General features: G+C 39.3%; 1 protein-coding gene across 4 annotated transcripts in view; it reads right to left on the minus strand.

Moving 5' to 3' along the window:
- The window catches only part of ENTPD1 (ectonucleoside triphosphate diphosphohydrolase 1), an 83,935-nt gene extending 58,378 nt beyond the window's left edge, over positions 1 to 25,557 (minus strand). For 2 of the 4 annotated variants that reach the window (XM_010971132.3, XM_010971134.3), the window contains exon 1: positions 24,896 to 25,050. In XM_010971132.3, the coding sequence (XP_010969434.1) occupies positions 24,896 to 24,911 (16 nt within the window). In that variant the 5' untranslated portion in view covers positions 24,912 to 25,050. Of the gene's footprint in view, positions 1 to 4,113; positions 4,239 to 24,895; positions 25,051 to 25,339 lie in introns of those variants that run through there. The other 2 variants (XM_074373855.1, XM_010971133.3) reach the window with 2 other exon arrangements.
- Positions 25,558 to 26,350: the final 793 nt, after the last annotated feature.

Consider the following 26,350-nt stretch of genomic DNA (forward strand, 5'->3'; position numbering starts at 1 on the left):
TTCCAATTCCTTTGTAAAATCCATTATCTTTGTGCATCTCTCTTCCTGTTCATGTTCTTGCGCTGAACCATAACCAAAATAACATTTTTGTTATCTTTAGCATTTTTTCCTGCATGTCTCATCTCTAAGTGATACTGAGCCCAAGTGACACTAATTTTAGAAGAATCCTCCTAGCTTCTAAACTTTTTTCTCAATTACTTGCCCTTTTTTTCTCTATTGTACAAATACCTGGGGAAATTTTTTTTTATTTTATAAAAGTTATGATCATTATAGAAATTTTTAGAAAATAGAAAAATAAATAAAAGGGAAAGCTCACCCATAATTTCTCAGCTCCTTATCAAACTCCCTCTGGTCAAATGAGCGTTTTAAATGCCTTTCACTTCTCTTATCCATTAAGATTACTTATGATTACATAAACAGACTTCTCATTTAGTTGGTTATCTCATTTTTCTTAAAGGGTCATCTCTGGGATCAAATCCAGCATATTCTATTTTTTGAACTTTTTTTTCGGGGGTGGGAATTAGGTTTTTTAATCTTATTTTTTAATGGAGGTACTGGGGATTGAACCTAGGACCTTGTGTATGCTGAGCACGCCCTCTACCACTGAACTATGCCCTCCCCACTGGTTATCTCATTTTCAGACTCTTAACCTTTTTGAGCCATATTCTTTACAAATCTGGCCATGAGATCTCACCTATCATTGTTCTGATTTTTTTTTTTAAATCCGCTTTCTTAAAAATTAAGGCCATGTGTCATTGGCTACATTTCTCTGCTTCAGGATTATTAATGCCTAAATGAACTAGTCATTTTTCTTACATTCTTAACCATACCTTTCTTTTGAATCAAAATTAAACCAAGGAAGAAGAGCACTAAAATCTTCTAACTTGTAAGGAAAATCAAGGATTTTTTCACATATTCTACTTTTGGAAAATTATATTTCCAATAAATATCTAGGTAAAGTTACAGTGTTTCAGAATTTCATACAGGGTTGGGGTGGGGGATAATGGAGAAAAGTGCTGCCAATATCTGTTGTGACCTTTGTGCCAAGCACTGTAGTAGGCACTTCACATAATTTTTTTTCATTTAATAATCTTGAAGATCCTGTATGTTAAGTATGGTTTTAGTCCCTGTTTCACAGAAAAGAAATATACAGATGAGATAGGTTAAGCAAGTGCCCCAAGACAAGGTGGTAGAATATCTTTGAATTACTAATAATTTGCATTTGCAGTGTATCAAGTCCTCCTTTGGTTGAAACATTCCACTGATAGTCTATTTTGCTTCTGTCCTCGCTTTGTAATGTGTAATAGAAACATTTCATCCAAAGTCTCCACTTGACCAGGGTGGTTTATCTTATACAACAATGCCCTTTTCACTGTCCCTCTTTTGTATTCTTACCCAAAGCCCTTCAAGGAGCTGCCAACCTCACACTTCGGTATTTTCATACAAACAATATCTTTAACATTCCCTCCCTCTCTAAAACATTTCTGTCCCATGTCTTTAAATAAGAAATGGACTTCCTAGCCCTTGGTGAATTAGGAGGCCCATCTTTTTAAACCCCTTGTGACATGTAGAACTTCATGTTTATAGAAAGTAGAGGAAGAATCTTACTGCAATCACTTAAACTTTGATATGCAAAAAAAAAAAGATGGTCAAAAGCTTGGAATACTAGACATGAAATTTCTCTAAAAGTTGTATCAATGAATTAGAGATTTAGTTTCCTTTTTTCTCTCACAGCTCTTTCCCTGGAAATTAATACAGCTTATTATGCTTCACAGTGGAAGAAGCAAAGTCCATAGCCCAGTGCTCTCTGTGCTTCATTCTAATGTTGGTAGTTCATTACCTAAATCAAAAAACAAAAGCAAAACTAAAGCTAGAGGTTACTAGATCCGGGATTCTGAGTAAGTCACATTCTAAGTCTTTGTTTCTTCAACTGTAAAATGAAGATTTATGGTAATACTGGACAAGGCTGTTAAGGGGATTAAATTTAACTGAATAATGTACAAAAAACTGCCATATGAACTGTAACTTCAATAATTATGATAATGATGATGATAGTTCACAAGGCCATAACTTCATTTGTAATCAACATATAAAAATCAAATATGTAATACTCAAGTAACCAGATTCTCTTTACATCTGTCAATGGTATTGAAATTTTTAAAAATTTCCAGGGTTCCTCTTTTTCTCATGATAGAAAACTTCAGGGTGGATGAGAAGATTCCTGTCCTTCGGCATTTGCTGATATTTTCCTCACTGGATTTGCTGTTTGAGGAGCCAACTGTTGCTGCTGACAGTGGGCATGGAGAGCCAGAATCTCAGGCTGGGCCTGCTATGGTGGGTACCAGTACTGAGTTGGCCTCTTCCTTGGGGAGCAACATTAACCTCAGGTTTTAGAATCAGGGCTCACTTTCTCAGGCAAAAAATGGGGGATACAGTAGGGAGAGGGGGGAGCTAGAGAATCTGCACCTTCTTCCTTTCCTGCTGGTCCTCCCCCTTTCTCCAGGTTTGTCTTTCAGGGTACTGGAAGTCCTTGGGCTCAAAGCACCCTCTATCTTCCACTGCTTCTCATTCAACTAAAGAAGAAATACGTCTGGTGGCCTTAAAACTGGAAGGGAGTTGTGTGGTCCTTTACACCTGAGAATGAATTGTTAAGATGGACTGTGGCAAAGTTGAACAGAAAGAACAGGTGTTTGGAAGCATTATAGGAAGGGGAGGGCCAAACTACCCTTTGGGATGGTTTGGGAGCAAAGGGCTTTTGGCAGCACCCAGGCACTGGGCACCACAATGGGAGGATGTAAGGGGTCAGGAGGTAGAAGAGGGGCTCAGAAATGAGGCCCTCAGATAACACATCTACTTCACCAGCACCCAGTTTTAACCTATACCTGTCTCCTTCCCTCCTCATCAGATGAAAAGAGCAGGACTCTAGACCAGAAAAACTCCAGTTATCTTCACAATCATCTTCATCATCAATTGTTATGTGCTTGCTGGGTATCAGGCACTGTGCTAAGCACTTGACATGCATTTTTCATGAAATCCTCCAACACTGTAGATATCATTAACCCACTTTACCCTTGAGGAATCTGGGAGTCAGAGAGTTGAGTAGTGCGCACCTGGTCACACAGATAACGAGTGTAGAGCTAGAATCTGAATACAAGCCTGTCTGACTCTGGGAATCCTATGTTCTTACTTATTAGGAGAAACTAAAACTCAATTAACTCTTTTCTCTTCTATCCCTCCCACCCCCACTTACCCACCTAACCACTCCCCTCAGCCATGCATAGTCAGTTTACATAGCCATCCTCTGAAAAAAGTTGCAACAGATGGTTTCTGCCTCTTAAGTTGCCAGGTTGGGTTTTTGTGACTGACTTTCATGTCCTGTGACCTTATGATCTTGGCCACAATAGATTGTTTCAGTAACTGCTACTTGAGCCAAAGCCTGGGCTGGGCTTGCATGATCTCATTTAATATTCATAACAAAGCTGTAAACTAAGTACTAATATTAATGCCACTGCACAGGTGGGGAAACTGACACTCAGAGAAGTTAAGTTACCAACCTGAGGTTGTACAGCTAGTAAGAGGAAGAATTAGGTTTGGAAGTCAGTTCATCTGAATGCTTGAAAACACTGCTCTACCTCCTTTTGCAGGGGAGATCAATGGAGGTGGCCTGGAACAAGAGACCCTCTTGAAATCAATTTGGGACAACGGAGGGGGGTTGTCCAGCCATTGAAGCAGGAGCTGCAGACAGAACAGAATCAGAGAAGAGCTGAGTTTTGGCAATGGAAGAGTGATCAGAGGGGGAGACTTTGACAGTGGCTGTCCAGTCACACGAGCTGGTGCTATGCCCTCATCAAAGGGGCTCCCATTCCAGCTGCTATGCAGCAACAGAGCCTGTTACCCGTGTTTCCTGACTTTTCTGTATAAGCTGTCAACCCCTATCACCTCGGGATACAGAACCCAGTCCTCATCACCTGTGCCTCACACATACACACTCTCTAGACTTAAACTCCCTGCACACACTCCATCCCAATCTGGCCTGATGGAATGAAGTGGTGAGAGCCTTGGAGCCTTGCAGTCCCTGAAGCTTGAATCCTCCCCCTACCCCAGCCTCCTTACTTCGTCTCCAAGTAACTCTCTCCCCTCCTTCTTCATTGTCTTCCAGCTCCAGGAGAAGGAGCGCTGAGGCCTAGGGGTACTTTCCAAAAGGCTCCCACGTGTTCCACATGTACATCAAATGTTTCCTGGGGGAATAGCAAGTCAGATGTAGTGTGCAACTCAGAAGGACATACAAAAAATGGCCTCCAGAATTTCCACTTCCTGTTCTATCAGGGTCTTGGGGTGGCTGGAGAGTAAAGCCAGAATCTTTTTCCAGCCCTTCACACCCTGCAGTTAGCCCCTACTCTCCTTATGAGACATCAGAGCTCACAGGAGTCCCCATGTCTCTGAGGTTGGCCAGAGCAAAGAGCTGCTGGTGAGAGTCAGTGCTGGAAATGCTGGCAGCAAGCCACGTAATCCATTTTCAGTGCTCCCATGAAGTCTGTGTATTCTAAGGAATTTGTATTTGTGAGCAGCTAGTGCTACATCTTTAGATGTTACACACAATGGGCTGTTCCAAGAAAGATCCAGGAATATAAAAAAGCAGGATTTCTTGGCTTCAGTGTCTCTTTCCTTTGCTACCCTGTCTTATGGACAATTTGGCAAGTGGTCAGATTGCTACCCCAGTCTTTCCTACAATAAACCAAAAAAAAAAAAAAACACCAGAACAAGAAAATCACTTGGTATATAAAGCATCCCACTACATTCCTCCCTCAGGAAGGCAGGATATAGTAATCAGAAACAGACAAAAAGAAAAAACTTGACTAGGAACCTGTATTTTTTCACATAGATCTTCTACTTCCTTCCATTCCTCTTCCAGGGCCTCTTGCTGTTCTATTTCTTGGTCACCAAATTATCCCACCTCCAAATCTGTTTCTCCTTTCCATAATCAGTAATATATAGAAACTGAGTTCCCAAGGTAACTACAAATATTTGTTATTCTTTCAGCCATGTGACTGGCCCTAAAAATAAACTCAGATACTTTTCCTACCATCAAAATGCCAGGAACAATGTAATGGATATTGGTTTTTTATGCACACCTACGAAATAGAGAAGGCATAATGCTGCTTAGGCAAAATTTCTAGGGATACTGTGAAAGTCCTAAAATAGAAGATAATATAAAAACTGAGTGTGTCAGATTTTTCTATCTTTAAACTGGAACAAGCAAAGGAAGGCTTGGGGGAAAAGGATTAGAACAAGCAGATACACATAAGCTTACATTCACCCAAAGAAATAGAATTTGTTTCCCTTTTCAGAAAGAGAGTAGCAAAGAGAAGAGTGCACATTTGCTCTGAGGTCTAGTCAAGGCTTAGCCTCTTTCCTTTGCGATGTCTCCTTGTTGTGCCAGCCAGGGACCCTCAGAGACCTCCATGTGAAGCTGACAGTACTTGAAACCAATTCACAAACAAGATTTGCTTTCTGTTCTCATGTGACTCTGGGGTAGTTGACCTTTTGGGAGTCATGGATAAAGTCTCCATTTAAGGCTCCCACATGGTAATGACCCCACTACACAAATCATTGTGAATTAGGGAGCTCCCAAATTAAATGAGGTTTAGCAAATGGCAGTGTCACAATAACAACAGTGATACTCATAAAACTTCACATTTTGATGGTCTCGACAACAGTTTGCAAAGGTATTTATACCTCTCTTTTCTAATCCTCAGAGAAACCCTCTAGGACACAGAGGATACACATGCACACATACATGAATCCCATTTTCAGGTATGTAAAAGCTGAGGCTAAAAAACAAGGGAATGTGTCCAACCTGTATGTGGCTGGGTGTACAGTTCAACTAAGGCTTCCCCGTGTCTTGTTATCCTGGCTGTTCTCTATGTCTCCACCTCACCATTCCCACTATCATCCAAGAATCCTAAAACCATAGGATTTGTGATACAGCGGACTGGAAATTTAAAAAGCCATGTTAGAGCTTTCAGAGAATCAATTCATAAACAGATAAAATAATGGAAAGACTGTGGAGAAAAAACAAACAAACAGGAAGTGTTCAGATGACTAATGCAGGATGAAGTCACTAAGGCAACATGGAAAATTCTCTCTCTCCCTCCTTCATATCCTCCCTGCTCATGACTGTATGTCCTAAGACACAGGACTTCCCCCATATGGCCCTGTAGTAACCCCTTCCTCCAATACTGGATAGTCTCTTAAAATCCTCTGGCTAAACTTCCTGATAGACCAGGAGCAAGTTTCCAATTTTTTCTTGGAACTACCATATTAGCACCAGTCACATTCACATCACTATCTCCTTTGACACATGTTCCTCATATGACATGGTCCCCCGATCCTTCCCCATTATGAACATACCCACCCACACAGTTTGTCAAACATCTCATTTTCAATGTAATGGACAAAGGAACTGCACCACCCATAAAGTGACTTTCAGTTCTTCACTCAATAAATCAACCGAAAAGTCAGTCAACATGTATTGAATCATGAGGGAACTTGGGAAGGATTATGAAAATGCTCTGTATCTTGATGGGAGCAAAAAGCACTGTTGCAGGGGTAATTGAGGAAGTGGAACTCCAGCACTTAACACAGGGCCTGGAACAACGTAAGTTCTTTATGGAGAAGTGCAAATCAGTGCCTTCATGGCTACTTTTGTGAGAGATACTAACAAACTGGAGAGACGAAGGGCCAACAAAGAGAAAGGAACTTTTACTCACAAAACTTTCATCACCAATTTGTCTTTCTCTGTTTCCCCTGTCCAGCTTAGCCCTGCTCTGGTGAAGACATAATTGGTTTTCATCTCAAGAATCAACCCCACCTACTTCCTGGAATATATTAGGAACTTCTTCACCTTAGTGGGAGAGCATGTGAAAAACCATGATTGCTCCCATGCCTGGGGTCAAGTGTCCTAGAAAGAATCTAACGTCCTCTTTGGGAGAATCTGGGCAAACCTCTTCAGCTAAATCCATTCTAAAATGTGTAACTGTCTCTGGCTACCCAGGTCTTGTCCTCATTTCATTTCCACCCCAGGACTAGAGTCTGGCCATATATGCTGACCAAATTGGTAGGGGGCTGACTCCTTCTACTGGTTCCAGTCCACTCTTTTCATACAGGATCTGAATTCAGTTTCCGGTGTCCTCCTGGTACTCAGACAGATCTCCCTGCCTGACAACTTGGCCACAGACGAAGAATGAACTCCCCAGATGCCCCTGGAACTGGACCCCATACCTTGGATCAAAGCCCTTAAATATGGCCATGGCCTGATCAAACATGAGTTTATTCCTCTCCCTTGGCCACGATGATCTGAACTACCCAGGGCAACTTCCTTTTACTCTCTCCCACCTGCCAAGAGCTGCAGGTACATCCCATGTCTATGGATGATTCATTTAGACCACTGACAGTGACGAAGGAAAAAAATTACAAAGAGCAAACATATGAGCTCATAAAGCAAAGCAGTCTATTGAGGATTTAATATAGGGGCAAATAGGTCTAAAAACACTAACAAACCTAAAAACTTTACTAGTCATTGCTGTTTTATAGTTTCATTCATCCATTCATTCATTACGTACTCAATCATATATTCATGCTTGCACTGATCTGAATCATATCTGATTGCCTGAAATGTGCTTGGTACTAAACAAATATGAATAAGACTTAATCCTTGTTCTTAAAGAATCACAAAAACTAATGCTCAGAATGTGAATGTCCTATTAAATGACCTATCAAATATTTTTTTTTATGTTTGGTGTATTCTGTTAATGAAAAGAGAAAACTGCAGTACATCTTAGTAAATTAGATAATTCCATTCAACAGTATCAGCTATAATTAGCACAAAATGTAAACTGTGAGCTTCATTTCTTTAGGTGATAAATGAGCCTGGCATTTCTAGGTCTGCATCTCACCTTGGCCCTCTTAGTTATATGGCATTGGCCTCACTTCCTCACCTCTAATATGGGAATAACAGTAGTTCTTATCTCTCAAGATCACTGTAAAGGTCAAATGAGGTAATGTGCACAAAATGCTCAACATGGTGCCTGGAATGCCCCCATTTATGTTGTGTTTTCCTTCTCTAAAATGCTTATTATGTTAGTTTTTATTCATGCACTTTACATTAACAAGATCTTTCCATTTTTCAATATCACCTTAGCATCACCATTTGAGGTTTAATACGTAAGGTCAAGTGCAACTGGCCTTGAAAAAGAGATCTTAAGAAGTTAAAACAGTATCCAGTAGAGATCCCCCACCCCCAAACCGTCACTAGACATTTCTGTCCCCCTGAACACCTCCCTCTTCCTTAAGTAAACCATGCCTCTTCCCAGCGCAGGGCCTTGGCATATGCTGTTCCCTTTTTCTGCTGTATGTTCCCCTTGCTACATCCTCATCCAGCTTCTGACTTCTCGTTTCTTAGATCTCAGCTACACCTCATTTAATCGTACCTAACTTTTGTTGGGTGCCTGCTGTGCTCCTGACACTGTAATGGGTGCTTTCATAGGCTTTTTCATTCGGTCCTTGCAACAAACCCTGAGGCACATTAACCTGTTATCCTCAGAGAGGCTTTCCACCAATAATCGGGTGACCTGTTGAGACAGGACTGAAACGCAGACTCTGTGCCCCATCTGCCTGCCTCCATCTCCCTGCCCCCACCCACCTGCACCCCCTCACCTCCCTATACCCCTTTTTCTTGCACCTCCACCTCCCTGAACCTCCACAAAAAAAAACCCCAGCAATCAACAAAAAGGATAACACACCCATACCCTATTCAAAAAGGAAATAAGGAAAAGTAAGCAGTCCAGAAATTAAAATTTGTGAGAAATCTGTCAAAACTATCACCTACTAGGAGAAGAAGCACATGACACTTCCCCGGTTAAAACTAAACCAACTGCAAGGACACATTAATAAAATGACAGTATCCCATTCAAGGCTCAATGTTTCAAAGCACATCTGGAATCTGCATAAAGTTACAGATACTAGACTTGAAGTGAGACTGTGACAGCTCGAAGCTGATCCAAAGCATTCCAAAATGTTAGCCAACTGGAGCTTGACAAAAGAGTGAAACAGAGTAGGAGATCCTGGGCCTCTTCAGGCTGGGGAATAGCAGACATGAAGGAGTCATGACAATATCCTTTCAAATATCTAAGGGACTATCTTATAAAGGGGGATTTAGATTTGGTCCATCTCTATGGCCCAGAGGACAGAACTAGTGCTAAAGGTAGAGGGAAAATGCAGGAAAAGTGAAATACTTCAACTAAGCTTTAGAGCAATCAGATCTTTCTAACAGAGGTGTCTAACATAGTAAGACAACAGTCTCTAGTGGGTGGGGGAGGTAGAGTGTAGGAGGCAAAGTACAGGACTTTCAGGATTCAATAGAGAATCCAATTTGATCTACAAGGTGGACTTTGGATGTGGCTGGACCATAACTTTTTCAGACATTCATGATAAGAAAAATAAAACAATGATATACTCTTTAAGACCTACTAACTATAAAATGAGGATAATAATAATTTCAACCTGATAGAATTGTATGAAGATAATATGTGAAATAAGTCTTCAACATGAAAGACAGAAACAAAAACAAACAACAACAAAAGAAAACTGAGAAGAAAACTTCAATTACAATCCTCAGAGAGATGAGACAATACTGCATTTATGATGCTAAAAGAATGTACAATTTTGTTTAAAGAAACCGTAAAAAAATAAGAACAAACTTTTGGAAATTTAAACTATAATAACTAAAATAAGAAATGTTAACAAATAGTTGAAGGATAAAGCTGAGGAAATATCCTAGAATATAGAGCCAACTGTTAAAGAGTACGGCAAGAACATAAATAAAATTAAAATTATTAACACAAGAGAGATAATATCTGACTAATAGGTCTTCCAGAAAGAGAGAACAGAAAAAAAAAATGTGGGAAGGACATTATCGAAGAAAGCATATGAGAAAAATTCCCAGAACCGAAAGATCTGAGTTGCCAGGTGGGAGTGGTTGAATGCCCAACACAATGGATGAAGATAAACATGCACCAAAGTACATCAGAATAAATTTTCAGTACGTAAGGGATAAAGAAAAATCCTAAGTGCTTCCTGGAAACAAAGGGTGGGGTAGGAGGAATAAGTGACAAAAATAATCGGGAATAAGAATAACATTGAATTTCAAAATTCTGAGACACAAAGGCCTCAACATTTTTCCTCCACTGCACCTTCTCTCAGGAAGTTACTGAAGGATGTTCTCCACCCAAATGAGGTAGTGAACCTAGAAAGAGGAAGAGATGTAGTGAAATCAACACAGGAGAAAAGTCAAGGGAAACCCAGGGAGACAACTACATAACAGGCCTGGAGAGCAGCCAGCCTAACCTGGAGCGGGTTAAAAAAGGACAGACAGGAAAAGAAGTGGGATGGGGAAAAAAAGATCACTGAATATGTAGAACAGTATATCAAAGGGTTTGCAAAAAAAGAATTACTATTAGAGACATAGATGAAGAAATGAGACCTTATTAACACTAGTAAAAATGAAAAGTTGCACAGGAAAGGAAATCTAAAGCACAGACAATACTTACCCAACATGCGAAGGTAAACATTGGATACTGATTTAACCAAAAATTGTAATATCACTATACAGGGATGGTATGGAGAGGGCAACCCTGGGTGAATATAAGAAAGCAATATATTCAGCTACCATAGTAGGGAAGCAACAGATAACATCTAAGTTAGTGGAGTAAGCACAAATGTCAAAAGAAATCCTAAAAAGATTAAAAGGGCTACTCTGGAGAATAGGACTTAAGGGTGAGGGAAGGGCAGAAAGTGATGGAATGGGAGACTGCAGTTCTTTGCTATGACTTATTAAATTTGACTTTTAATTATATGTGTGTATTACTTTTATAAAAATTGATACTGACTCCTTAAAAAGAAAAATCCTGCCAGTCCACCAAACAAAAAATTCCAGGAGTCACTGAACTAGATGATTATCAAGGTCTGTTCTGCTTTGAGACTTACTTGATTTCCTCTTGTCCCCTAGTGGAGCTGTTGTGTGCTGGGAAACTTCATTTATAAGGCAAAGGAGAATCATTTCCAGTCTTACTATACCAATACTCTAAGAGTTTAATGGTTTTCAGTTTTGCAAACACATGTCCTTTTATTAACCCAATATAATTTCCTCATTCCATTTTCATTATTATTTTCACCTGCTTCTGAAATTTGAAATTCAGATGTATTTCTTACCCGCTTAATTTTTTTACTAATCAGTTACTTTCCACTTAACATTAAAATTTTTCCATGACAGATTTTCTTAAATGTCATTGTTTTTTATGATTGCAAAAATATATGCTTACTGTTAAAAATTTGGAAAACACAGAAAAGTATAAAAGAGAAAAGTAAAATCCACTCTCTTTTGATGACCCATAAATAGCCCTTTGAATATTAAAATATAAAAGATACTTATATATCTTGCCAGTCTTCCTACTGGGCATATTTAATGTCTACATTTATTAAATTTTTTTAACAAAATAGGTCTTGACTGTTCAGCTTTATAACTTTTTATTTTCTTAACAATGCTTTTTTTCTCTCATCCTTGGAAATTCTTTTACAATATCATTTGATTATTTGATTGTTTCACATAGGAAAGTCCATTACTTTAGGTTATTTCTAATCATTGACTATTACAAACAATAATAAATATCCTTGAAGGTACATCTCTGAATACATTCAGGCTGCTTTACTTAGGGTAAGTTTTCATAGTAGATGTGGTAGGTCAGGGTGTGCATATTTTTAAGGCTGTGAAAAATTATAGTCACAATTCCCTCTAGCAAAGTATACCTGTTGCATTCTGGCCAACAACTTGGGAATATTAATTTCCCCATCTCTTCAACAACAATGGACATTTTTAAAATAAAATTAAAAACTCTGCCTTTTAGTATGTGAGAAATACAGTCCTGGTTGGGTGCTTAGGAGTCATCTTAGGGATACTCTGGTGCATAATTGGTATATTTTCTATAGCATATTGTTGACATCTAGGATCATTTCACATATTAGGATAAATCATAAGAATCTGCCAATACTTGACAGTTTTTGACCTTACAAAACTGTTAATTTCAGAAGCTTCAACCTAATAAATGTATTTGTATACTGGGGAAGGTATCACAGGTTAAGAATTGGCCAAATTGCCATTGTCTTTTAAAATAATACTATTGGCTCTACCTTCAAAATGCAATCACTTCTTGACAGAGTTCCCAAGATGGTGGAGTAGGAAGATCCTAAGCTCACATCTTTTCATGGGCACAGCAAAATTACAACTATTTTCAGAGCAACCATTGATGAGAAAGACCAGAATCCACCAGAAAAGATCTCCTACAACTGAAGATATAAAGAGATGGTTAGGAGGGGCAGAGTCACAGTACAGTCAAGAGCCACACCCCAGGGTGGGTGACATACAAACAGTAGAATAATTACAATTGCAGCAGCTCTCCCCAAAAAGCAAGGGGTCTGAGCCCCACATGGGGCTCCTCAGGCGAGGAGTCTTGTACTGGGAAGATGAGACCCCAGAATGTTTGGCTTTGAAGGCCTGCAGGTCTTACTTTCTGGAGACCCAGAGAGGTGTGGGAAATAGAGACTCCACTCTTAAAAGGAGCACACAAAATCCCTCACATTCTGGGACCCTGGGCAGAAGAGTAATTTGAAAGAAGCCTGGGTCAGATCCACTTGCTGATCTTGGAATGCCTCCTGGAAAGACAGGAGGCAACCAGAGTTTATCACCTTGCAGGCTTAAACACTGGTGGTAGGCATTTTGGGTTGCTTGTTTTACAAAGTGGAAACTGGTGCTGTGAGGCACCAGTTGGAATCCTCCCTCTCGCTTATTAGTCTTAGGACCTAGCCCCGCCCCTCCCTGCCCACCAGCCTCTAAGCACCTGGGACGCCTTGGGCCAAGCAAGCAGACTGGCAGGGACACAGCCCCACCCACAGCAGGCAGGTTGCTCCAAGATCCCTTGAGCCCAGAGCCATCCCTGGACACAGCCCTGTCCACCAGAGGGCCTAGGACCCTGCCTCAGACACCAGCGTGCAGGCACCAGCCCCACACAGATGAAGAAAGAATATTAAAAGCAGCAAGGGAAAAGCAACAAGTTACATACAAGGGAACTCCCGTAAGTCCATCAGCTGACTTTTCAGCAGGAACTCTGCAGGCCAGAAGGGAGTGGCACAATGTATTTAAAGTGTTTATTTATGAAAGGGAAAAACCTACAACCAAGAATATTGTACTCAGCAAGGCTTTCATTCAGATTTGATGGAGAGATCAAAAGTTTTATAGACAAAAAACTAAAAGAGTTCAGCACCACCAAACCAGTTTTACAAGAAACGTTAAAGAGACTTTAAGAGAAAAGAAAAGGCCACAATTAAAAATATGAAAATTAAAAAAGGAAAAAGCTCATTAGTAAATGCAAACATACAGTAAAGGCAGGAAATCAACCACGTACAAAGCTAGTAGGAAGGTTAAAAGACAAAAGTAGTAAAATCATCTGTATCTGCAATAAGCAGTTAAGGGATACACAAAACAAAAAGGTATAAAATATGATGTCAAAATCATGCTCACTATCATTAATCATCAAAGAAATACAAATCAAAACCACAATGAGACATCACCTCACACCTGTCAGAATGGCTATCATCAAAAAGAACACATAACAAATGCTGGTGACCATGTGGAAAAAAAGGAACCCTTGTACACTGTTGTTGGGAATATAAATTGGTGCAGCCCCTGTGGAAAACAGCAGGGAGTTACCTCAAAAAACTAAAAATAGAACTACTATATGGTCAGCAATTCTCCTCCTGGGTATATATCCAAAGAAAACAGGAACACTAAATTGAAAAAGATACATACACCCCCAAAGTTCATAGCAGCATTATTCAGCATTATTTATAATAGCCAAAGAAGATGTGGTATATATATACACAATGGAATAGTACTCAGCGATAAAAAAGAATGAAATTTTGCTGTTTGTAACAACATGGATGGACCTGGAGGGTATTATGCTTAGTGAAATAAGTCAGAGAAAGACAAATACCGCATGCTATCATTTATACGTGGAATCTAAAAAATAAAACAAATGAATGAACATAACAAAAGAGACTCACAGATACAGAGAACAAACTAGTGGTTACCAATGGGGAGAGGAAGAGAAAGTGGCAAGATAGGGGTGACAGACTAAGAAGTACAAACTACTATGTATAAAATAAATTAGCTACAAGGATATATTGTACAGCACAGGGAATATAGCCAATATTTGATGATAACTTTAAATAAAGTATAATCTATAAAAATGGTGAATCACTATATTGTACACTTGAAACTAATCCTGTAAATCAACTATACTTAAATTTTTTAAAATCCAATCATTTCTCACAACTTCTACTGCTACCACCTAGAACTAGACATAATCATCTCTCACTGGTGTTACTGCAGTTGTCTCCCAACTGGTCTCTCTCTTCTACCCCTGTCCCATTTGGTGTACTCTCTACACAGCAGCTCTCTACATAGCTGTAATCCTATCAAAATGTGAGCAGTCACTGCCCTGCTCAAAACCCACAGTACTTTTCCATTTCTCTATAAGTCAAAAGTTAGACAATGGCCTGCAAGGCCCTAGACAATCCATTTAGTCCAAATCCACCTCTCAGCTCTCACCTCCTTGTCACCCTTCTCCAACCCAGTCACACTAGCTTCTCTGCTGTTCCTTAAGCACAATATGTTTGCCCCTGTACCTGGAATATTCTTCCCAGAGATAGTCACAATACTGACTTCTTCACCTCTTTAAGGTTTTACTTCAAAATCACCTTCTATCTCACCATCTTACTTAAAATTGTAATCTCCCAACACTTCTCATCCACATTCCTTGCTTTACTTCTCTCCTTAGTATTTATCATCACTAATATACCATGCATTTTACTCTTTCTTGCTTTTTTTTTTTTTTTTTTTTGCTATCTGCCCCCATCCTTCCACCCCCTTGCATAAGCCCCATGCAATTAAGGATTTTGTTTTGCTTCCCTCTGTATCCTCTGTGCCTAGAACAGTGCTTGACACATACTCTACTCAGTAAATATTTGTTGACTGAATGAGTCCATCTCCCTTCTATTGGCTCTTATCCTTTAAACATAATCAAGTCCAGTCTAGTCTGCAACATTCTTCCCTTAATCCAACTCATCCCTCAAGTCAGCTTTCTCTTTCCCTCCACCACCTCACTTCTTAAGTTATAAGCTCAATGTTCCTACTTTCTTAACGTTTGCTGTTTAATCTCTTAATATTCTACTAAGTCTGTTTTCACCAAGGATATTTATGAACCCCAAATTTTCAAACCAAATCACCATATTTCTTCCACTATAAAATGTACCATTAGAGTTTTACGAGGTTTTGCCAGAGGGATAAAGAGTCTATGGGTGGGAAATATTGTAAAGTGCATACTAATTCCCCGAAACATTACACTGTGCGGCAGAAGTAGAAGGTAGGAGGTGGTGTGCTAGAAGAAAAATACACCACCTCTTCTCATTCTCCCTCTTGCACCTTTGGCACTTCTAGAAACTGTGCAGCTTTGGGCACTCTTTCTAGAAACTTTGATCTCAAAACACTCTCTCCCTTGGCTACCATGTTCGGATTCTCCTTGGCTTTCTCCTATCTTTCTAAGCTTTCTTTCTGAATCTCTCTTTTTAAGTCCTTTCTCTTCCCATCCCTTTAGAAATTAATGTTGGTGTTTCCTAAGATTCTGTCCTTCATCCTCTTCTGTTTTCATTCTCTCATTTCCCAGGATGACTCATACTTTAAATGCTCATGCTGTCAACCACTGACTCCATGCGCCAACTCCAACTCCCATTATCTCTTGATTTTGGCTAGGTCTCTCTAAGCTCTAAGCCAAAATTTCCAGAAACCAACAGAATATCTCTGCTTTGGTGTCCTATAAACATCTCATATTTAGTATGTGCCAGAATGAACTTGTAATCTCCCTCCTCCCCTGCCAAATTCATTCTCCCTCCCCCATTCCTAGTCTTATTTTTAAATATTTATCAAGTCAATCATCCAAATCTAAACTTGAGGATAAATCTTAACATCTCCCTTTCCTACCCTCCCAACAAACCACCTAGCTCTTTACCTCAGACTCTATTTAATAAATATTGTTTAAATCCAGCCCCTTCTTCGATGCCTTAGTGCAGGTCCCCATCGTCTCTCACCTACTGGACTATTGCAGAAGCCCAATACTAGCCTATCCCCATTGCTCACCAACTTCTTGGTTCATTCCCTAGACTGCTGCCAGAGTGATCTAACAAAGCCAAGTCCTATGACCACTAAGTATGATGATAGCATAAGTGAAAATACTTTGCTGCACTCTCCTACACTCTTGTGAAAATCTGTAGCTGTACCCTAAAAGAAATGGTTTTTTTCCCCAAATGAAATGTCAGTGTATTAGCATTAGGAAACGACACTAATGTCCAGCATCATCTCTTCTGAGACAAGGCATCATGACCAGGGGCAAGTAAGCAGACGCCTTAATTGGCTCTCCCAACACCCATTAACCTGGGACCAACAAAAACACACTATGAAAAGGGAGCAGCAGGGTGTGATGGGAGGGGAGAGAGAACTCTTTGGAAAGCCCTGAGTTTGTTATTTTGTCTTGCTTTGTTTTGTTTGTTTGTGTGTTTATCATTGCCTCTGTGAACTGATAATGTAACCTCTACCCTAAGTATAAACAGACTTTAGAACTAATCTCCAATAAAAGGCATTAATTACTCAGGCAAAGTGTTAAACAGTAGAACAGGAGGTCACTCCCGAGTTCACTTACTGGAAGTGTGCTTTCATTGGGAAGGGTAAAAAGTAAGAAAATGGGCCCAGAGAGGGTCCTTCCTGAATGCTTTTATGCCTATGGACAAAACATTGATAGAATTCTGACAGCCCTGGCCCCTCTAGACTCTGAAACATGACGATACGGCAACAGGACTTCTACCTTCCTGGATCTGAGTGAGCATTCTTGGCTAGAGGATTGAGATGTCTTCCTCCACAGAGAAGGGGAACTAGCATTTGGTGATTGCATTCTTCCAGGATTCAAATGGAATCTAAGGGAGCCAAGGGTAGACCATGCATTCCCCATCTCAATGCTGGACTGGGTTGGATGTCCCCTAATGCTTCCTTAAATTCTTTTTAAACTAAGATGAAAAACACATACATTCATTTGTGCACACATACAGAAGGAATCTCTTTTCTTTCAAGGATAAGGTCTTAGATTAATTTTGCAATAAAGTAGAAAGAATGATGGAGGAAAATCTTGCCTCCAAAATAGATATGATGCAGGAATGAGAGGGAAGTTTTACTTTGTTTATTTTTTGGTTAGATAAAAGAGGATGTTGATAAAAGTGGAGAAGAAAACAGGCCACAGAAACCAAAAATGTTATAGTTGAATGAAAGTTTATATTGGAGATAATTAAGGAAAATTGAATCAGCGATGTAGAGAATAACCTTAGGAAAATGATCTCAAAAAATAAAGGAAGGAAGGAAGGAAGGAAGGTAGGAAGAAAGAAAGGAAGGAAGGAAGGAAGTTAAATGGATGGAGTCAGTTCAGAGATAAGAGATCCAAATAATAGGTCACTGAAGAAGAAAAGCAAATGAACAAAGCAGGAACAAATTAAAGTTATGACAAGAGAAATCTTTCTTACTCCTAAAGAGGTCCTGAATTTGGAAATCAAAAGGGTTTACCATACATATTATAAGCAAATCTGTGAAAGGAAGTCTATATTCAGTTGTCTTACAGTGAAAATTATGTCAGGAATAGAGACCTGAAAAGTTCAGGCTGAAAAACAGTTGTCCTCAAACTTCCTTACAGCATCAAACTTCTCAAAATAATGGAGGAATATCTCCAATTACTTGAAGGGGATAAGATATCTATATTCAGACAAGTTGTCATGCTCTTACCACACAGATGCCCCTTCTAAAAAATGACATTGGTATGCCTACCAGATCATTATGAAAGGAACCAAAATTAAGAACTCAAGAATGGGGAAAGACATAATGAGAAAAGAACTGTATTAAAGTCAAATTTATGCTAATGGGTATAGGGTTTCTTTTCGTGGTGTTAAAATGTTCTAAAATTGACTGTGGTGATGGTTGCACAATTCTGTGAATATACTAAGAAAAACAATGAACTGTAGACTTTATGGTATGTGAATTATATCTCAAAATAATAAGATCAACAACTATGGGTTTGAATGTCAACCTCAACACTTACCGAGAGACTTTGAGTAAGTCACTAAACCACTCACTCATTCCTTAGTTTCTCATTTGTAAGAGACAGTACCACTTCAAAAAGTTGTTGGAGAATTGAGTTAACATCTGTAAGGTGATTAGAACAGCATGTGGACCAATACACACTATAAACCTGCAGGTTAACGAACTAAGCCACTACCTCTCCCATGTATTAAAAACATACTGTATTGGTTTCCTATGGCTGCCATAACAAATTACCACAAATCCACTGGCTTAATACAACACACTTACTCTTACAGTTCTCAAGGGCCAATGTCTGAAATTAGTTCCAGTGGACTGAAATCAAGGTATAGGCAGGGCCACTCTTCCTTTTCCAGCTTCTTGATGGCATTCTATGCATTCCTTGGCTTGTGGACCCCTCCTTCATATTCAAAGCACAGCACCTTGCTACAGTGGTTACATTGCCTTCTTTTGTGTCAAATCCCCCTCTTCCTCCCTCTTATAAGGACATCAATGATTGTGCTTATGGCCCACCTGGATAATCCAGGATAATCTCCCCAGTTTAAGCTCCTTAATTTAATCACATCTGCAAAGACTCTTTTTCCACATAAAGTAACAATCATAAATTCTAAGTATTAGGAGCTGTAATCTTTGTAGCCTACCACAGTTACTATATCAACCAAAAAAGAAGAAAAACGAAATAAATTTGTGAAAAAGCCCTTATGATTATTTCTAAACTCACCAAAATTAAGCAAGAAAAAGAAGACATTAAGCAAAAGATGGTAGCAAGAACATTTTACACAGTTTACATTAGAAAATATGAGTACTGCACTATTACTTTCTACTTACCAACTCTTGTCCACTGGAAACTTTTTGGGTAGTCCTCACACTCCCTTTTTCAGTGCAATGCCTAAAAAATTATTTTGCTGATGACACACTGATTCAGATGTCTTTTTGTGCATGTGCCTGAGTCTTTATCCAATTGAGTAATCCTGTTCCAATTTTATAGTTCAGAGATTCTGAACCCTGCCTCCTAAATCCTACCAACCACACCCACCTCCTGGCTCTGCCATGGGCACTGGGGCCTGCCATGATTCCTTGGGAGGGACAGACTTGGTAATTTTCACTTACACCATACTTCGATACTTTCTAAAGTTATGTAGCCATACTAGGCTCAGCTGCCTAAGATGTTAACTTTATCTCTTCTTTCTTCTTCCTTAAGACTTTATTGAATTACTTCTTCTTTGCATCTACTTTACTTCCTTTTATAGTCCCAACTCTCCATCACCCCTACCCTTTTCTAATAAAACACAATAAAAATGATTCACAACTCATTCTTTTTCCTGGAATGAAAATTCTCATAGGTAACAATAAAGGTATACAAAAGTAAATGCAGATATACTATAATTTCACATAGGAGAAAATTATGGTTGAGGAGGAATTACCATATAATTGAAATGATTGGATAGATTTATAAATATCAATTTTATACCTTAAAAAAATAGAATACATCTTTTTTGTTGTTTTTTGGGGTTTTTTTGTTTTTTTATGTGGGATTATTTAATCTTGATGGATAATCTTTGAAGACTCTGAGAGATAGGACATAATCAATCATACTATTTTCTAGATTACAAATTAAATTTAATACAGATTTTTAAAAAACTAAAGACATGTAAACCTAAAAGTCTTTCTATTAAAAAAAATTTGAGAATGTTTCTAACCTGATTGTTCTTAGAGCTTAGAAAGGAAATGTGTTGATACAATCAAAGGACAGTAAACAAATAAATCATCAGAAACCAAGAACTGTATGTCTGTCTATCTCTCCATTTTCTCCTTCTTTTTCATTTTCATATTTTGTTTCATTATAGGTTACTATAAGATATTGAATATAGTTCCCTGTGCTATACAGCATAAACTTATTGATTATCTATTTTATATATAGTAGTTAGTAAAAAACAGAATACACCTTATTCACAAGTGTCCACAAACTTATAAAAATTCACTACATGTTTAAGTACAAAGACACCTCAGAAATTATAAAGCCATATTCTCTAATCATTGTAAAATAAAATGAAAATTTAATTAACATTAATGATTTTTTAAAATGACAATCACTTGGAACATTAAAAGAATTATTAGCCTGATTTAAAGAGATAATAAATGCAATATCAAACTTTTTTGAAAATATAACACCACAGATAAAAATGTATTGGATCTATTCATAGCTGTAAATCTCTGTATAAAAAACTCTAAGAGAAGATTTCAGAAAAACTGTTGCAAATATAGCAGAAAAATATGAATTATCTTTACTTTATCAAGAGCTCACATAAATTAATTTAAAACATAAAAGCCAAATAAGTAATAAACAGACAATGGATGTAAAGAGACTATACAAAAGAAGAAGCACATTATGTGAAAAATGTCAAATTCACTGGCAATTAAACAAATGCAAACTAAAACAACATAAAAGTGGACAAGATTATTAAAAAAAAAAAAAATCACCTAAGCCGTCAAGGATACAGCAAAATAGTAACTGCTTGTGGGAGCATGAAGGGCCCACCATTGGGAAAGCAACTTGGCAATAGTAATCAAGAACTTTAAAAAACAGTTACAAGTTTTAATCCAGTAATTCTACTTCTGGGACTCTGTCCTCATGCAACCCTACGTATGTAAAAACTTCATGCACAAAGATGTTTACTGTAAATGGAAACAACCTAAATGAGTAATAACAGGGAAACTGTTAAATAAATTATGTGACTATAAAAATTATGCTGACTATGCTGTAAGATGGAAAATTCTTGCTTCACTGCTACACTAAAAGTCAGGCTTTAAAATTGTATACGTATATACATATATACCACAATGTCACAATGCCATCTCATAATTTTTCAAAACCCTAGTCAAGTAAGTGCTAAAAGAGAGAAACAGCCCAGGCATAGTAAAAGGAACTGCAAGGAAATACACCAAAATACTGCCACAAGTGATTGTTTTTCTTTTTCCCTCTAATCTCATTTCATGTTTTCTTTAATGAGTATGTGCCATATTACTTACAACCTCATGGACATAAAGGAACTGTCCATTATTCTTATGAACCAGAAGGAAACACCTCTTTAGGTAGGGTGGGTACCACCATTGTTTCTGGGTGTCTAAAGTCATTTTGATATTCTAGCACAAAAACTGCAGAATGGAAGTATGTTAGGCAAACTCCTGCCTTTCTCTACTCCAACAACTTCTTTTTCCCTCATTAATTCCCTCAATTTTCCAAACCTAAAGAAATCCCATTGGTCCTTGCTGCATTCACTTTCCTCCTTTGCACCTGGAATCATTCCCACCTTACTTCTGCAGTGCAGACAATGCCCCAGGCACACTGCTGCCAGTCTGAGTCCTGAAACCTTGCTAGCTGCAGCTCCCTGGCACTCCAAACACTCAGCAAAGGGTTCTGGGGCAACCAAATGAGCTGCTCCAGTAATTCTCAGGTTGGAGGCAGGGAATGAAAGCAGCTTAGGGACTCTTGGAGCCACAGAGAAAAGGTGGGAGATGTTTAGGAAATCTGACACAGGACCTTTTTGGAAGTAATAATAGTGTGCAACAAAGATTCAGATTTGTTTCTTGTAGGCAAATTCCGGGACATATGTTTACCGAATGAACAAATGAATTGGGTTTCCCATCATTCTGCAGTGACACAGCTGATCAGCAGCTATATGGATCTAAAATTCCCCTCCTTGCCTATTACTAGCTGAGTGATCTTGGCCAAGTAACTTCCCTCCACAGCTGAACCTATATCACAGAGTTTTTTTTGGTGAAGGTTACATGAGACAATGCATATAAAAATTACAGTGCCTGGTACATAATAAATAATCAATGTTAGCTATGATTATTAGCACTTCAGAATCTGGCTTCAGAGTCAGTTGTATATATATCCGCCTTCCTCACTAGACTGTGAGCAAACTGTTTATATTACACACATCTGGCGTAGGGACTTACAAATGGAAGACACACAATAATATTTGTCAAATGGATTTGAGGGTATGCCAGGAAGACAGAAGGGAGAGTGCTGGAAACCAATTTAATGTACATTATGATTTTATCCATGGCCAACCTCTGTGGTGCTTGTTTTTCTTCTGTTACCAGAGTACACTGTCTCAGACTATGAGGTTGGCTGCTATAAAATGGGGCTGGTGGGACACTATTTCTGGAACCAGATGTTCTGTTCAGAGATTGTGAGGTTGTGCTTTGAGGCATCTAAAATCTTCAGTTTGGTCCAGTAGTGGGGACAGAAGTTCAGTCAGAGCTGGACTGGCCAAACTGGGTGTCCAAGCATGGGGTCACATCAGCTCTGAAGATGACCCACTTAGAAAAGATGCATTTTCTTTTTCAGTGTGTTCACCTAGAGGGATGTCTTTGTATATTGCACAAAACACCAGCAGGTCTCCACTGCAAACTCAAAGGTCCCCTTTTAAACTAGCCTCTTGACCCTTGGATGAACATTAACTAAAAAAAAATTAGCTTACTAAATATTTATTGAGTGCCCATTATGTGCTAAACACTGTGCTAGACACTGCATATCCAAAGGTGATAAAGCAATTATAGTCAGGAGAAGGTTGGGAGGCGATGCAGAAGGCAGGAGTGTGGACAAGTATGACAAGTGCCACCTAAGTGTACGTGGTGAGGTGTCGCAGAAACATCCAAGACAGGGCCTAATATAAGGCTCAAAGGGTTGGAGAAGGCTTAAAGGGAGGACTAACAACCAAGATGAGGTTTGAAGAAGTGACCATGACAGCTAACATTTATTGACCACTTACTATATGCATCAGGCCTGTTCTGAGAACCCTGCATGAATCCCACATTTAATCCTTACAACAACACTGTGAGGTAGATAATATTATTCTCTTCATTTTACAGATAAGAAAACTGAGGCTCACAGTTAGTAAATGGCGGAGCTTGGATTCAAACATGGGCAGCTTGGTTCCAGACTACAGGGGAAGGAGAGGGTCAAACAGGGCTTCAAGGAAGAGGCAAGTGCTTTGCAACAGTCTAGAAGGGAAAAAAGAAGTTCCCCAAGTCCCTTGAGGAACTGAAAGTGACTGGGGGTAGGGACAGAAATTGAGAGATGACTGGGCTCAACCTACAGGTTAGAAGGAAAACCAGAGGCAGAGGATTTCTAGTCTACTCTGGACTTTCAAAAACCAGCTGTGTGATTCCTGTCACCTAACCCCTCCTGGCTTCAGTCTCTCCCTTTTGTAAAAGGCAATAATAATACCTAGCTCTACCATAGAGAATGGCCATAAGCACCAAATGAGAAAAATGCATGTAAACTTGATAGCAAAGCAAAAATTCTTCCCCAGACTTGAAATTCCATTAGTATCATTTCCCGAGTGGCTTCAAAAATTTGCAAACCCAAATCAAGGGACAGTGGCAAGGGACTCTGAAGCAGATCAAGAGGGTAGGAAATAGACCCACGGATCCTGTGTCCATCATCTCCATCCAAATCCACCACTTACTGTGTGATCCCAAGACAAGTTACTCTCTCACTACCTCAACTCCATCATCTGGGAAATGGGGATGATAATGATAGCACTTACCTCATAAATTGGTGTACGGAATAAATAACACGTGTAATACGCTTAGAACAGCTCCCAGCACAGAGTAAAAACTTAGTAAAGTTAATAGCTATCATTACCATCATTATTAAGAAATCTGTTGGCTACTCATCCCATTCCTCCACATTCTATGAGATAAAAACGTGTGGGGATATTAGAAGCTAGAGCAACCCTACACAACCACGCTGCTGCAGACATTCCTCCTGGCTCCCATGGGCTGGCAAGCAGCTGGCTCTCTGTCCTGGCAGAAAATGCCCAAAAGAGGTAAAAGACAGAGACTGCACACCATCTGTACAAACCAGGCTGCTCTCATACTTTTTAGACAAAATCTAAATATAGTCAGTCAGATGTGCCTCACTTTTTTAAGATAAAACTATTCTTTTTCGTACCTACACCCCTTCCTTCCCTCCCCCGATACACATACACGCTCCCCCACACCTCCCAAGAAATTTTTAGTCTTTTGCAAGACACACTCTGGGGTACTGTTGTGACAGCCTCTTGCCACATTAACTTCTCTAATTCCAGGCAGAGAAGCCTTTGTTAATTTCACAACAGGAAAGCACACAGGAAATTCAAGAACAAAGCAAATCTACACACGGAGCCCAGTATCTTCAAGCAAATGCGCTGAGGTACTGACCCGAAGCAAGACGACTCTGGACTATAAATCAGGCAGCTGCCTCCTAAACTGCAAGGGGACGGAAGAAATCTTTTGCCTCTAAAAAACCAGATCTCAATACCAATTGCTAATGAATATTCATGAGCCGCTCCAGTTTGCTCAAAAGCCACCCTTGACTCTAAACCCAGGGATCTGCTTCCTAAAAAGTTTCCCGAAGTTCTTTCTCTGCCTCCTCTCAGAAGGAGAGGGTGGGAAAGTGTATTTAGGGCATTTTGCCTCTGGCTCTTTCAAGTACTTGCTTTTGGTCTGGGCTTTTGGTTTTCTTTTTTCTTTTTTTTTTTTTTTCTTTTTTTGGTTTTGTTTCGTTCTTAAGGATTCAGATCAAATCAATTTTGCTCTTACCCCTTCTATCTTCCATAATTGGCAGCTTTTGTTTTCTTCCTCTTTTGCTCTTTATTTTTCAGCCTCTGCTTGCTGTGGTCGGTCTTAGTGAGAGAGGTACTCAAGGAACAGAGATATAACAGACCCTCGGGCTCGTGGGAGGAGCTAAATTAGCCTGCCCCGTTTCGGAAGGAACCTCAAACCCTATGTCTTTTTCATTGACTGGAAAGGGCAGACTGACTGAGGAGTCCAGCGGCTCATTCCCCTAAAGCTTCCCCGGGTTGTAATTTTTTATATTCTTGAAGTAATAAATGTTCAATTATCTCTTTTCAGCTCTCTCCCTCTCCCTTTGTTACATAAATCCATTTTCCCCCTTGAAAAATGAGTCTTGATTGCAAGCAAAAAAAAAAAAAAAGCCTATTTACTTTTTGCAATTTCGAAGCAAGATAACAAGAAACTTATTACCTTGATACCCACTGGAAAAACTGTGGGACGCAAGAACAGTTCTTCCCGCCCCTTAAAGCTGATCGCTTCTGGTCCCCTGATGAGCAATCCCTTTTCGAGGCTCATTACACCAGAAGAGCAGCGAGGCACCAAAGCGAAGGCAGGACGCCGAGGCAGGAAGAATCGTGGTAGTGGTCAGGAGGCAGGGTGGGACAGCAGCGGAGGCTGCTCGCCGGGAACAGCTGTCGAGCTGTACTGATGCACGTTGCCCATCTTGCCCAAAGTTTGACCTCCCAGCTCTGAAGTCTTACAAGCAAGAACTGCCAACTCAAGCTTTGCCAAGATGACCCAAATAGAGATGAGAAACTGACCAAAACATTTTAAAATTGTGTATACGAAATTGTTTTGAAATCAGGACAAGAGCTAACCCTCTGAGAGGAAGGTAAGTCCTTGTGTCTCAAGGCTGCCTGCCTGGGGAGCTTCTCCCTCCACGAGGCTGTCACAAACCTTAGCACTTTAGGTTTGAAAGAGACCTCAAACATCTAGCCTAAGCAAGGATAGAGATGTGCTAAGCTACACGTTCATGTTCAAACAGAGAGCAGGGAGCTGGTCTCTCTTATTTGTTACCATGCTCTCCAGCACCTAATACAGTTTCTCCTACAAGTGTACACTTGCAGTAAATTTTTGATGAATGGCTGAGTTAATAAACAGCAGCAAAGCAGAACATAAATTTGATTTCATTGATTTCTAGTTCATGTTTTTTCTACATTATTTCTTCATCATGACAATTTGTGCCTAAAGCCAATTAAACCATAAGACATTTTTCTTAGAATTATACCATAAGCCATTAAATTTGTAACCATTAAAGATTGTTTTTGTCTCTCTCTATAAAATATGTTCTCCATTATATTTTCAATCATACTTTAATAAGGGCAGGGGCTGAGTTTTTAGTTTCGGCATCTCTGTTATCTGCACAGTGCACAGTAGCATTGTATGTGCTTAATAAATTTGGTGCTTTAATAAACCTAGGTC

Source organism: Camelus bactrianus, chromosome 11 (genome assembly GCF_048773025.1).
Source record: "Camelus bactrianus isolate YW-2024 breed Bactrian camel chromosome 11, ASM4877302v1, whole genome shotgun sequence".
NCBI classification, from domain to species: domain Eukaryota; kingdom Metazoa; phylum Chordata; class Mammalia; order Artiodactyla; family Camelidae; genus Camelus; species Camelus bactrianus.